This window comes from Cotesia typhae, unplaced genomic scaffold (assembly GCF_013202065.1).
Source record: "Cotesia typhae breed Kobodo isofemale line unplaced genomic scaffold, CoteBio_Ctyphae contig_11, whole genome shotgun sequence".
Taxonomy (NCBI): Eukaryota; Metazoa; Arthropoda; class Insecta; order Hymenoptera; family Braconidae; genus Cotesia; species Cotesia typhae.
The window spans coordinates 5,964,217-5,977,304 of NW_027423711.1; the positions used below are offsets into that span (position 1 = coordinate 5,964,217).

Consider the following 13,088-nt stretch of genomic DNA (forward strand, 5'->3'; position numbering starts at 1 on the left):
CCGCTACTCTATCGTACACATTTTTTTTTCTTCTCCATATTGCAAGCAATTATATTTTATACAGCATATTTTTTTATTTTAAAATTATTTATGTATATAAAATTGATGAGAGAATTTATTTATTTTATGAGGATATTTTTTCATTATTGATGGACTTTTGGGAAGCGGCAATTTTATTTATTGGTAGTTTATTATTTCTAAATCCGTCAACAAATAGCTGGACGGAATCGACAGTGATTTCAGCCCCGTCTTCCATAACCGCGTAGACTCCTCGTGGTATATCGATGGCTGTTAGCAACGGTACAGCGTCATCCAGACCAACAAATTCACGTAAAATATCTGATGTCTCACACTAAAAATTAAAATTTCAAATAATTATTTTATCCATTAAAATTAGTTTTTATTGGTAAACTTACATCAAGTGCTATATAAAATTGTAGAGTATCATCAGGATCATCATAATTAGGGTCGTAGTCTGGTCTATCTCTCCTATAAATTTCAGCAGCGGGTAAAAGAACACTTTCACCAAATTGTATTTCACAATCTTCTCCCTCCGAAGCTAAAATAAAAAATAATTGTTAAATATTTGTATAATATATAAATTATTAAAAAAAAAAAAAATATATATATATATATATATATATATATATATATATATATATATATATATATATATATATATATATATATACTCACCAACAAATAAAATAATTGCCGGGGCATCGTGTAAAGAAGTAGCATATTTTTCCGTCAATATATTAACCAGTCTGGTGGTCCATGGAAAGTTCTGGTAATAAAAAAAAATTACTCGGGCATAAAATAAATATCTTTTAGCCGTAGGATAAATAAAAAAGAAAAAGAATATAAGTGTATATGGTAAAAGAGTGTGAGACAGAAATAAAAGTAAATAATGTAGTTTTTTTAAGAAAGAAACATTTACCAGTCCCTCAGGATCTTCGAGGAGTTCAGCCCGACCCTCAAGAGTGATGATATTGTCCCGAGGATCAAGAATGACAAGAGTAGGAATAGCTTGTACGTCAAGTGCTATTGCCAATTTTTTTCTTCGTTCCTCGTGTGTAAACGGTATCCTTAACCACGGCATTGATTCAATATGTACGTTATAAGATTCTTCACTCCTGAAATTAATATTTATCCATCAGATTATTAAAATTTTTTATAATTTATTATCAGCCAACATGTAACTGTACTTTTAGTTTTAGTATCAACTGATCTTTAATTCCCAACGGCGCTAACTAATTAATAACTCTCCCTCCACTCAATTAACTATTATTATTATTATTATTATTATTATATCAGGATTATTTAATATACAATAAACTTTTCTTAGTATCTTATATTTATCAGCCTCCATGAATCGCTTTGTCTACACCCTATATATACTAGTCATTGAGTTTTATGTCCGGATACTGAATCGATTTTACATAAAACCCATCCGCGCCGGCATATCCCTCTTTATGCTGTTGCTGTTATTATTTTTATAAGTTATAAATAATAATTATTTTGACACGGAAATCTAAATGTTTTATTTTTTGAATTTATTATTAAAGCAAAACCTCTAAAAAGGATATAATTATTGTTGGTACAAAGAGATTGGGGTTCTTTAGTAAACTCAGGTAAATTCTATAAAACTGAAGCTTTTAAAAAAATAGAAAAGTCTAGTTTGGATATAAATAAGTAGTAAAGGTGAGACGAGGGGTGGAAAACCAGGAAAAAAAACTGGTTAAGCAGTAAAGAGGAAAAGAGGAAAAAAGTCAGTGATGTTGATGCTGCTAGTGCCGTTCTGCCGTTAGCGCTGTTAGTTTACCAAAGAGAAAGAGATAAAGTTCGGAGGTTAAAAACTCTTGGCGGGCGTTTGTGGCTTTTTATATATATAACGTTTATTCAACTTTCATTTGATACCGTTTTAAAACTACACTTGGCTTTTACTAAATGAATAAATAAATAAAATTTTTAACGGTAAAATCTTAAAAGAATAAAAAATATATATATATATATATATATATATATATATATATATATATATATATATATATATATATATATATTTTTTTTCGGCAGCATTTTTTTATGTATATCCTAAATACCTAAAGACTCGTTTTTTCCCCGGTCGTAAAAATGAACCCCCAGTATAATCAGCAATTTTCCGCGTGGCATTCGCCATTCGCTAAAGATATTACGGGGTCTGATAGTAATAGTGTTTGTATATGTGTCTACGTGTATAAGTTGTTCTCTCTGTTGGTACTTTTACCCTCTACTCTCCAGCTTCAAGTTTGGAGCTTGGAGCTTCCAGTTTCTATCTTCGAACATACCAGTCAGTATTCTCTCCTCAATTCAGCTCCTATACTACTCTGCTACTGCTATTATCCGGATAATGTTCTTTTCTCTTGTGAACTCTATACTCGACAGTCGAAAAGCATATCGCACTACTACCTACCATCTCCTGGCTTCGGTTTCTCCCCTGTTACAACATCGATTCTATCCAATGAAATGGAGGATACACGACAAAGCTTGAACCTCAAGGGTTATTCCCTTCCGTAATTCGTAACTACCTAACATATATATATATATATATATATATATATATATATATATATATATATATATATATATATATATATATATTTTTTTTTTATACCTTATATCAAGTTGTACTTTTCTACTTTTTTCTATCAAATAAAAATAATTATTAAAACTATTTCTATACATTAAATCTCACCTATCAGAACTGACAAAAATGACCTCAAAGTGGTGACCCCGTTCTCTTATCCGTTGATAGGTATCCACTAATTGTGGTGTAAAAGCTCTGCAAGGTGGACACTGTAATTAAAATTATTTTCATTATTTTTCATCACTACCTAACAACCTCTCTTTAATATTATTTATTAATTTATTAATCTAGTAGCTACATTAGCTAGTAAAGCATAATAAATCATTTTATCTCCCTGTGTTTTGCAGATGCTTGACATTTCCATGAGAGTAGGATTTAACTTGGAAAACTTGGTAGTGATGCTTAGTGGGACTAGATCTATGTGGAATTCTCCGCATATTCACAAAAGTTTAAAAGAGTAAAGCTTATCCGAGTATACGTGTGTGTAAAAGAGAGATGAGAGAGAGAGAGAGATGAATTTATATTTAAAGAGAGAGAAAAAAATAAGAAAGTTAAATCAGCGAAAAACCAAGTTGTTAAATAACTATATTTCGTTGGTCTTTCCAACCTCCAACGATTAATCTTCTGTATATACTTGTTTTGTAATATTAATCTCTCTATTTAAAATTTTTGGTATTATTATTATTTATTAATATATATTTATTAATATGTTTACCCAGTGTGCGCTAAAGTATACACCCTTGATACAATGCCTGAGCTCCTCATGTAGCATCGGTTCTTTGGTATCTCTGGCTCCGCAAGAAAGCAAAGGACCATCCTCGAGAGTGGCTTTGGGATGAGGAGGTCTCCACGGAAAATTTACGCCATTGGGATCTTCGATGACACGTTCGACGCCACCTCGTGTCACCACAGATCCACTCGCTCCTTCCAAAAGTATCAGCGTTGGAACTCCCGACTTTATCCGGTATCTTCTGGTGAGTCTAGTCTGAAATTTTATTTTATTATAATTTAAATAATATAAATTTAACCCTATTTACTTGAATTATAAAAAAAAAAAAAAAAGAAAAAAATTATTAACTTGGATTGGTATAGAAATACACAATACTCAAAGTATTTTTTATCTTTTTCTCAACTTGTCGTTTCGACTGAACGTCAAAGGCAACCCTCATCCAAGCAATAGCAAGCATCGACGCCTCACATCAACGATATTAAAAAAAAAAATAATATATAGAAAATAAAAAAAAAAAAAAAAAAAATCCCTCAAGTGCACTCGCCTGTCTCGCATTATTTCAGTTATTTCGATGCATGGATACCCTTTAGTGACCCTTGAATATATATATATATATATATATATCAATTCCATATAATTTATGTATTTAAAAGTTGGGCTTTAAATACATAAATTAACATAGGAAAAAATATTAATTTTTTAATATTTAAATATTTTACTCTGTAAATAAATTTTCAAACAAACTAGGATTTACAATACACCATGCTATAATTATGGCATCATGCTGAGCACATTGACTTACACCCAAATTATTATGATAGGAACAATAGTATTGAGAATTTTTCGATATCATATCCAAGTTATTAATTCCAAATGATTCTAGAGAGACAATTTTAGCTTTGGGCGTAAAATAATCTGATAAAAATTTTCCAATAATCGGATTCTTAACATACACTTTTTTACAAGTCATTAAATACTCTTTAATAGTTTGTAGTGCTTCAATCAAGTTACAATTACCTTTATCATATTCAATTTCATAATTTCTCTTAATAAATTCATATCTTCCCTGTGAACATTTAGATAAAACATCCCATTTATAAATCGGATAAACTACTCCATGTATAGTTTTTTTTAATTCTTTTTTCACGATAGGTATTATACAATATTCTTTTATATTTACTCGAATACCATCAATTTTATGAGCTACTAAATCAATTGCGCAATCCATATTATTTTTAAAAAATTTTTATTTATTTTTATCTTCTATAATCATTGATTTTTTATTAATAATCCTTTATAACTGACTTTTGACAAATTTATTATTGCCGGTAATGTCAATATTGGTAATCATAAATCTGTTATATTACAATCATTGTCAAATTATAATTGTCTCTGATTTTCTGATTATCACATTACACAGAATGTTGTCCAATAAAATTTACTATAAATATTAAATATTTTAATAATTTATTCGCTCGGTCGGGTTTATGCATTTTTTTTTTTTTTTTTTTTTTTCAATAATCAGAGGTGTTATTCAGTAAATGTTAAAATGAAAATCTCTTAACGATAACGCGAATTAGAAATAAAAAATAAATATTTATATCGTGAGAGATATATAAAGAAAATGGTAAAAGCCGCGTAAAAGCTTATTAAAGAAAAAGATAACAACAAACAACTTTTTAGTGAGAGTATTCAAAGGTCAGTGATGATATACATTCTTTTTAAATATTTATGTACACATATATATATATATATATATATATATATATATATATATATATATATATATATACAATAGCAACGCAGTAATAATAAATAAATAAATAAAAAAGTAAACGAAGAAAACGAGAACCGGAATTATAAAACGAGCGATGGGTGCCACCAGATTAGAGTTCTTGGTTGTTAAAAATCAAGATTAAAATTTTTTCTTTCCCTTTTCATTTATTTATATTACTTTTTACACCTGAGGAGGCATTTTTATTTTCATTTTTAAATAATCAAATAGTTAAACTTTTAATTTGGATTTAATTATTTAAAATTTTTTATTTATTTATTTAATCATAAATACAAAGAGTGTACATAAATTTAAATTGAATTTAAAATTGATGTATGGTACTTTACAAGACTTACACGGGATTTTGTGTTTCATTAAAATCCCAAATGTATTGCACTACCAAAAGAGGAGAACCCAATTCTCATTTATTTATATATAAAGTAAAAAGCAAAAGGTGATAATATACATATTACAGTCTGTCTGTATTTTAAATTGCATTTCCTTGTTATCTATTTACAACTATTGCCCAGAAATACTATATAATATAAATTTGTAAAAGCTTTTTCAAATTATTAGAGAAAATAAATAAAATATAATGATTTTTATTTAAAATATCGAAAAATAAATTGGCTGAAATGGGTATATAGAATTTAACGTGTACTCGAGTCTCTATTGAACGGTTTGGCATGGTAATGGTGGACAAAGCAGGAGAATTTCAGGGATGAGAGTGATATGCCCCAGAGGGACATAGTACCAACCCCGGTAATGTTGACGAGATTCTCCTCCAATAAGTGTATTAAACTACTATATAGAGGATGGGGCATGGATTCCACACTTGATTCCATTCCAGATCCCAAATCGAATGTTGACGTAAACTGTGCACGTATTTATAAAGTTTACTAAGGCTAAACTCATCCGTTTCGAGTTAATCTAATTTTTTACTCTTAAAAGTCATTAGTATTTTATAGATCTAATTAATAATTAATAATAATTTTCATGCATCGGCAGCTATATAATAATAATAATAATAATAATAAAAAAACAAAAAAAAAAAAAAAAAAAAAAAAGGGGGGATTTATGGCTATAAGAAAAGAAGAAAAAAAAATAGATTCAGCAATATCTCATGGAATAATCTCAAAGCTATGTCCCCTAAGGTGGAAAATATTTTACGGTAGAATGAAAATAGTATCACCAGCCAGCCAGCTAAGGGAAAATCCTAGCGGTGAATTGTGGGCTTGGGACTCTCAGCTACAGTAATACAACAACATCCCAACTTTAATAAAGTATGAGACGTTACTTATTGTAATTATCTCAAGAGCACTGTTATTATTATTATTATTATTATTATTATTATTATTATTATTATTATTATTATTTGTTTCTTACTAGAGTTTGTTGTTTTGTTAATGGATCATTATTATTCAAGTACTCAATAATACTGAGTAGGATGATGACTTTGAACCAATTTATCATAATATCATAAAATCATACTGTATATAGGTTGGTTGATGTGAATTGGATTGTGTATTGATCCGTAGAGGTATTATGTCCTTACGACTAGAACCAATTTTCTCTCATTCTCTTGCTCACCCACTCATACCTTTACTCTTTTCCTACCGAACTAACATTGTTGTCTGCATTCTATTCCTCTGTTTAAGCCCCTTCGCGCTTCGTGAAATCGTGACTACGCTCCCAGAATACATTCACACAATCGAAAATATCTACACAGCAATAAATTCCATAACTTTTAAAATACAAAAAATATATTTTTTTTCTTTTCTAAAATTTTGTTATATAGATTCTGTTTACAACTTGAGAATTTAAATCCACCCTGAAAACAAACAAAAACAAAAAAGTAGTAAGATATTAATAATAATCAATAAATTATTGACTTGGGTTTAATTATAATTTAAGAGTCTATACTAAAATATTAAAATTTATATAGCTAGCTGTCTGATACGAGATATTAGTTTGGTGAAAGTTTATCCTCAAGGGGTTTGCGTAACTGGCCCCCTAATGCTTTAGAAGCTAGTCGATTTTATCAAGGGTTTCAAATACCACCACCAACATCATCGTCATACTGGCAGATAGGGCTTGTTAGTTTCAAGCTTCACTGCTACTCACAAGCTACTGCTTGCAAGCTCACTTGGATACGGAAATTAAATTCGACATTTAAATGAGCTTCACGTAATAACATTTATCTAAATTCAATAATCGATATTTATTTCATACGTCATATCATTTTTAGATTTTATTCTAACAGCTTCTCTAATTTAATTACCATTTATTATGTTTTAATCAATATTTTAACTACTATATAGAAAAAAAATCTCAGTATAAAAATGGTTTATAGTTTTTTGTTATATATATATATATATATATATATATATATATATATATATATATATATATATATATATATATATATATATATATATATTTACGTTATATTCGAGTCTTATTCTTTTAAACCTCAGCAACCTCGGCAGTAGTTGAGTCTGGTAATCAAACTCTGTGTAGTAGAGGTTTTTCCCTGTTTCTGCCCGGCGCTTTCTCTTACGCCCGACTGCCAGAAGGGTGCTCTGTGTTTTACAGTCCCCATAGCATTGCTGCGCCAGTCAGTTAAAAAAAAAAAAAAATATATATATATATATATATATATATATATATATATATATATATATATATATATATATATAGATGATACAAGGGGTTGCTTTTCGTCTACAACTACCAATACAAGTACGACAAGAACAACAACTGGCATGTGTGATGTGTCTATACTCATTGCTTGCAATCTATTATATGCATAAACATATTTTCTGGTAGATCAGTTGAATTAAATTTCACAAACTTGACCTGTTTCAATACCGACGCTTACACCGTATACTATATATCATATAATTAAATTTTTTAACAACTCTGATAACTCTGATTGTTGATCTTTTTTTACAATAAACCCCAAGACATATACTTATATATTTATATGGATTGAGTATGCGGTCGATATTCTCTCGTACTCGTCCTTGGCAGTCAGTTTTCCACTCGTCTGCACTATTTCCCTGGTGTCCTTTTCGCCCCCTTGGCTTCTACAACAACGACTACAACGACTACGACGATTCTACTTACAACTCTCAGCTACCACCTCCAGCAGTCTCTTGTACATCCCTTTTACTTACCACACTCTTTTTTTCACTTTTTCCACTACTCGTAGTACTTCTCACAGCTTTACCAACACATTTTCTATAAATCATCATCCTTATTTTCATTCTTCTTAGTTTCCACTACTCTCTTGAGATCCGAAACGATTGAAACCGTCTCTACTGACATTTTATTTTCTTACTTCTCATAACAACTCTACCTGATAAGGAACCAGATTAATTTTATTTTTTCTATTTAATTATACACTTGACTAAAAATTATCTTCAATTTTTATAAATTTAGTATTCAGTAGAATCTTGGAATTAAATTTTTTTTTTTTTCAACTTTCGACTTTTCAAAAGGAAAGAAAAAACGATGGAATCTTCACTCGAGATAAAGACCGTTTGAATAAGAGACGTTTATTTTTTATACGATGCGCTTTTTCTTCAGCAACTTTCTTGGTTTTTTTAGTTTCTTTCGTTTCTTTGTGTACATGACATTTTGCTGAGCTCGACCATTTGTTGGATAAATTAAAACCATTTTATAAAAATCTGGGTCGTCAATTCAGATGAGCTGAAAAACATTTATCTTCATAGACGATTATATTTGTCTTCTCTGCTTTGTAGAATTCTACTTTTATCATTATTATTTAACACAAATAAAAGTAAAAAATTATAAAACATTATCCAATTAAAATTTAATTGTTCTCAACTAGATATAGAGTAATTTGAGAGTAATCGAGTTTAAATATTCAGATAAAACGCAGAGATAATTTAAAAATAATAGCAAAAAAAAAAAAATTCAACGGTAGTAGAGTGACTTAAATATTTTATAAAAAATTGGAGTGCATCATAAATTTAAAAACGCATGAAACAAAAAAAACGAGTAATACACGAGTTTTTTCTTCTCAGACTTTTTGGGCAATGCATGCTCCGCTGATGGCGGTGGTTTTAGTTTTTATGGATTAAGTATATTATATTGTTTTATATTAAAAAAAATAAAGTAAAGACTATAAATCTACGACATCGAGTTGATTATTCAAGTACATAGCATGTTTAAGTATGTTTAAGTGAAGTAAGAGTGAGGGGAACCTCTCATTGTTCCAACAATTCTGTTAAAAACAACAAAAGTTCAAGTATAAAAGAGTAGAGTACAGAACAAAAAACAAATCGTGGATTGTGGATTGTGGATATGACGAGTTGGAAAGAAAGGAAATAATAAAAGAAAATTCACGTTTTCAAGAATTATTTATCCACACAAAACTATTATAAATCTTACATATTTACTTGCTCTATATAATTTTACATTTTTTTTCTATTGTGGTTATTTAAATAAAAAAAAAAAAAATAATTATAAAAATGGTCTTACTGTTAGGAATAAACTTTTATTTGTGTTATAGTTAAATTAAATTATGAATATAACACGAAAGGATGTGGATAACTAACTTCGGGTTTTCGAGATAAATATATATCTGAGGGTTTATTTATTCAAATAGATAGATGCATACTACCAGTAGCAGTGACGTATACCATATATAGCACAATAACGTTAAAGTTGTCATGCGGTTTGGCTAATACCCGACTACCCCTTACTATATACAGACATATTACAGTATTACATTATTACATTATACATATTATACTTGAATTTTGCTCCAACTAGTGGGGGGTCTTTGTTTAATTTTGTTTTCTCATTTAAATATAGCTTCAAGTAATTTGTGTTATTACTCAAGTGGTAAATAATTTATATTATATTTTAATTGCTGGATAAAAAATTAACCATTTTATTATTTTTATTCCTATCGATTTTAAAATCTTGTCAATATTTCCTCCTTCTTGTGACTAACTCTATTGTACTCAGAATATTTATATATTTTTTTATTCTTCAGAAAGTCTCATCCCCTGTTGTCACTTCGGTAACCAGCAGTCAGAAACCAAAGTTCTAGCTACTTTCACATTTCTTTTCATATTTTTACACATCACCGGAAAAGAATCATAATATCAACACGTTTTTACATCAGCATTTCATCCTCCGTTCCTTTTGCATTATCAAAATCTTGTGCTCCGCTTCACACAATCTTTTACACTCCTCCTCACTCAGAGTTGTATTCTGCTTTTTCCTTCGCTATTATTTTATTTTTATTTTTTTTTCTTTCATTTTATTTTCGTTACTTCTTCTTTTCTCTCTATTCTTATACTCTCTGTGTAGAGATTCATCTTTTTTATCAGCTTCTTCACATTCCCGCAAGGACTTTTGGTCAATCTTGTTTCTACTCCGAAAATTCATTTGCTCGGTTAAAAAAAAAAAACAATACACCGATCGATTTATAAATTAATCTTTTTTTTTTTTTTTTTTTTCCCGTTCATTGGCTTTAATAATATTATTTAAGGAAGAGAAAAAAAAAAAAAAACCTTTTAACCCGGAACGTAGAATGAGGTCGATGGCTTTACTTTGAAGTACAATAACAAAGCATAGTACCGTCATATCACCAGTAGTCTTCTTATTTTTCTTCTTTTCCTCAGTGTATAAATCATTTTAATCCATAGTTTCCACTTTAACACTTAAGTTTCTTCTTGATCTCATTCTACGTCTTCACCTTTCTTTCATTACTTTTTTTTTTTTTATATCAGCAGTATACAATTTTATTTATAACGCGTGCATTCCAATCAACGAAATATGTCTACTGTAATTTTAATAATTTTAAGTTTACCAGAATTACTGTAGAGTGTGTAAAGAAAATTTTTCTTGGTCGTTAATTCAAATAATGACATTTAATGAATAATCGATAGGAGTATTGAGGCGTCACTTTGACGTTGTTCACTCATTTGGAGTCCAATTAAAAAATGTTAGCATCAGCTGCTATTATATACTAGTACATATAATGCTCGTGGGATGGAAAAAAAAAAAAAAATTGAAATAACGGGTAAGAAAAAAAAAAATCGAAAATACTCGTCTACCAATTAGAAAATAAATGTATATTGTTTTTGCTGTTACTACGATAGGGCATGTCAAATCAACAAAAAAAAAAAAAAAAAAAAAAAAAAAAATTAATTAATTAAATTAAAAGGTGGTTTATTTATTTCTTTTTCCCAACTTATCAATTCGTGATCTCGCTGTTAATAAATAAAAGTTTTTTATTTAAATTTTAAGAAAAATTTACGGATCATTGATTAATGTGTGTGTGTGTGTGTGTGTGTGTGTGTGTGTGTGTGTGTGTGTGTGTGTGTGTGTGTGTGTGTGTGTGTGTGTGTGTGTGTGTGTGTGTGTGTGTGTGTGTGTGTATTTAATTTCTCTTTGAAAGGTTTGAAAAAATGAGTGAAAGGGTAAAAAATGTGAGGTATGCTAATTAATGATGAATAACTTATGATTGACTATCGTTACTTAAAGCCCCTCTATCTCATTTATTTCTCTTGGTTTTCTATTCAATATTCTCTTTGACTCTTTAGTATATTTATATTTTATTATTGTTAGTTAATGCAAATTAAAGAACATAATGATAGAGATATAAATATAAATAAAACAAACGATGAATAAATAAAAAAAGATACCTTTCTCTCGTAGTCTTGATTAGGTACAACAAGCCATGGTAAATCGTTAACGTGATTATTAAAACATTGATCAAAGTCAAGTACATCGGTAACATTGCTCCATAAAACAATATGTACAACTTCAAATTTTTTTTTCCGTCCAAATAGAGTTGTTGAGTTTGATTTTGTATCATCAAGGTGATCACCATTTGAAGCGGTAACAGAGTTAACATTTGTATATAATTCGGTCAATTGTTTGGTAAATTCATCGCACGTGGCACTTGAATTTATAAAACTGAAATAAACACCTATTATTTCACACATTGAGCTACCATTGGTCTCGTCAACGAATGCGCTTACATCAATACAACTGTTAAATTTTTTATTATTGTCGGTATTTATTTCACTGCAACGGTGCACTTGTTTACCAAAAAGTCTTTGTTGCCAAGTAATTGATTTTCCATTAGCAGCGACAGTACTCCCGCTGTAATTAGGAGTACTTGATGGTGGATTTTTTTTTGGAATTGCACCTGAGGAGCTCGATGATGTCACCAAAGATGTATCACACACAGCCATTATAAATAATTTAAATATAAAATAAATAATAATTTTTAAAATTACAGAGATGCTGACAGCACGAGACGGCGCGTATTACTGACTACTTGACTAGTGACGCACTGGGGAAACCAACCGGCGTCTGCTCCCTCGTGTCTGCTCTACTCTGGTATACTGGTGTAGAATAATACTACTTCTATCGTTCCATGTTCCATCATTTATTCTCTCTCATTCGAGTGAAACACCATGAGATAAATGAGGATACACCATGTATCTGTATAATACATGTCCATGGGTATAAAACTATTGTATAAAAAAAAAGAGCCGATGAGTGTTATATATATATATATATATACGCTGGGGCAAAATACTAATACTGCTCACTATAACAGTACAGACCAGGGACTAAAAAACTACATTTTTTTTTTTTTTTTTTTTTTTTTCCATATTGTCATTAACTAAAGGACAAATTATTAAACATTCTATATAATCATAGCATTGAGTGATTAAATTTCGATTTAAACAGTATATTTAAAATTTAAAATTCGCTGGAGACGTTAGTTGAATATAAAATAACGTATACATCAGACTGGTGTACTCGATACTTGGAATATAATGTCTTGGAAACAGTAACTTGGGTTGCTTAAAGTTAAACTTTGTCCACGTGCGGTGTCGACAGATGCCTTGAGAACTCTTAACAGTAAAATAAAAGTCTCCTGCCTGCCTGCCTGC

General features: G+C 29.4%; 2 protein-coding genes across 2 annotated transcripts; both read right to left on the reverse strand.

Annotated features, from left to right (window-relative positions):
• Positions 1-67: 67 nt before the first annotated feature.
• Positions 68-12,440, reverse strand: LOC141526883 (nucleoredoxin). Its single transcript, XM_074242022.1, has 7 exons — positions 11,823-12,440; positions 3,345-3,614; positions 2,738-2,838; positions 941-1,136; positions 697-787; positions 417-559; positions 68-352 (listed from the first exon to the last, which is right to left on the reverse strand). Exons 1-7 carry the CDS (start codon positions 12,375-12,377, stop codon positions 125-127), a joined length of 1,584 nt encoding a protein of 527 aa, XP_074098123.1. The 5' UTR covers positions 12,378-12,440; the 3' UTR covers positions 68-124.
• On the reverse strand, positions 4,043-8,390 carry LOC141526474 (uncharacterized). Its single transcript, XM_074241516.1, has 2 exons — positions 8,313-8,390; positions 4,043-4,602 (listed from the first exon to the last, which is right to left on the reverse strand). The coding sequence occupies exons 1-2, from the start codon at positions 8,388-8,390 to the stop codon at positions 4,075-4,077; spliced, it is 606 nt and encodes a 201-aa protein (XP_074097617.1). The 3' UTR covers positions 4,043-4,074.
• Positions 12,441-13,088: the final 648 nt, after the last annotated feature.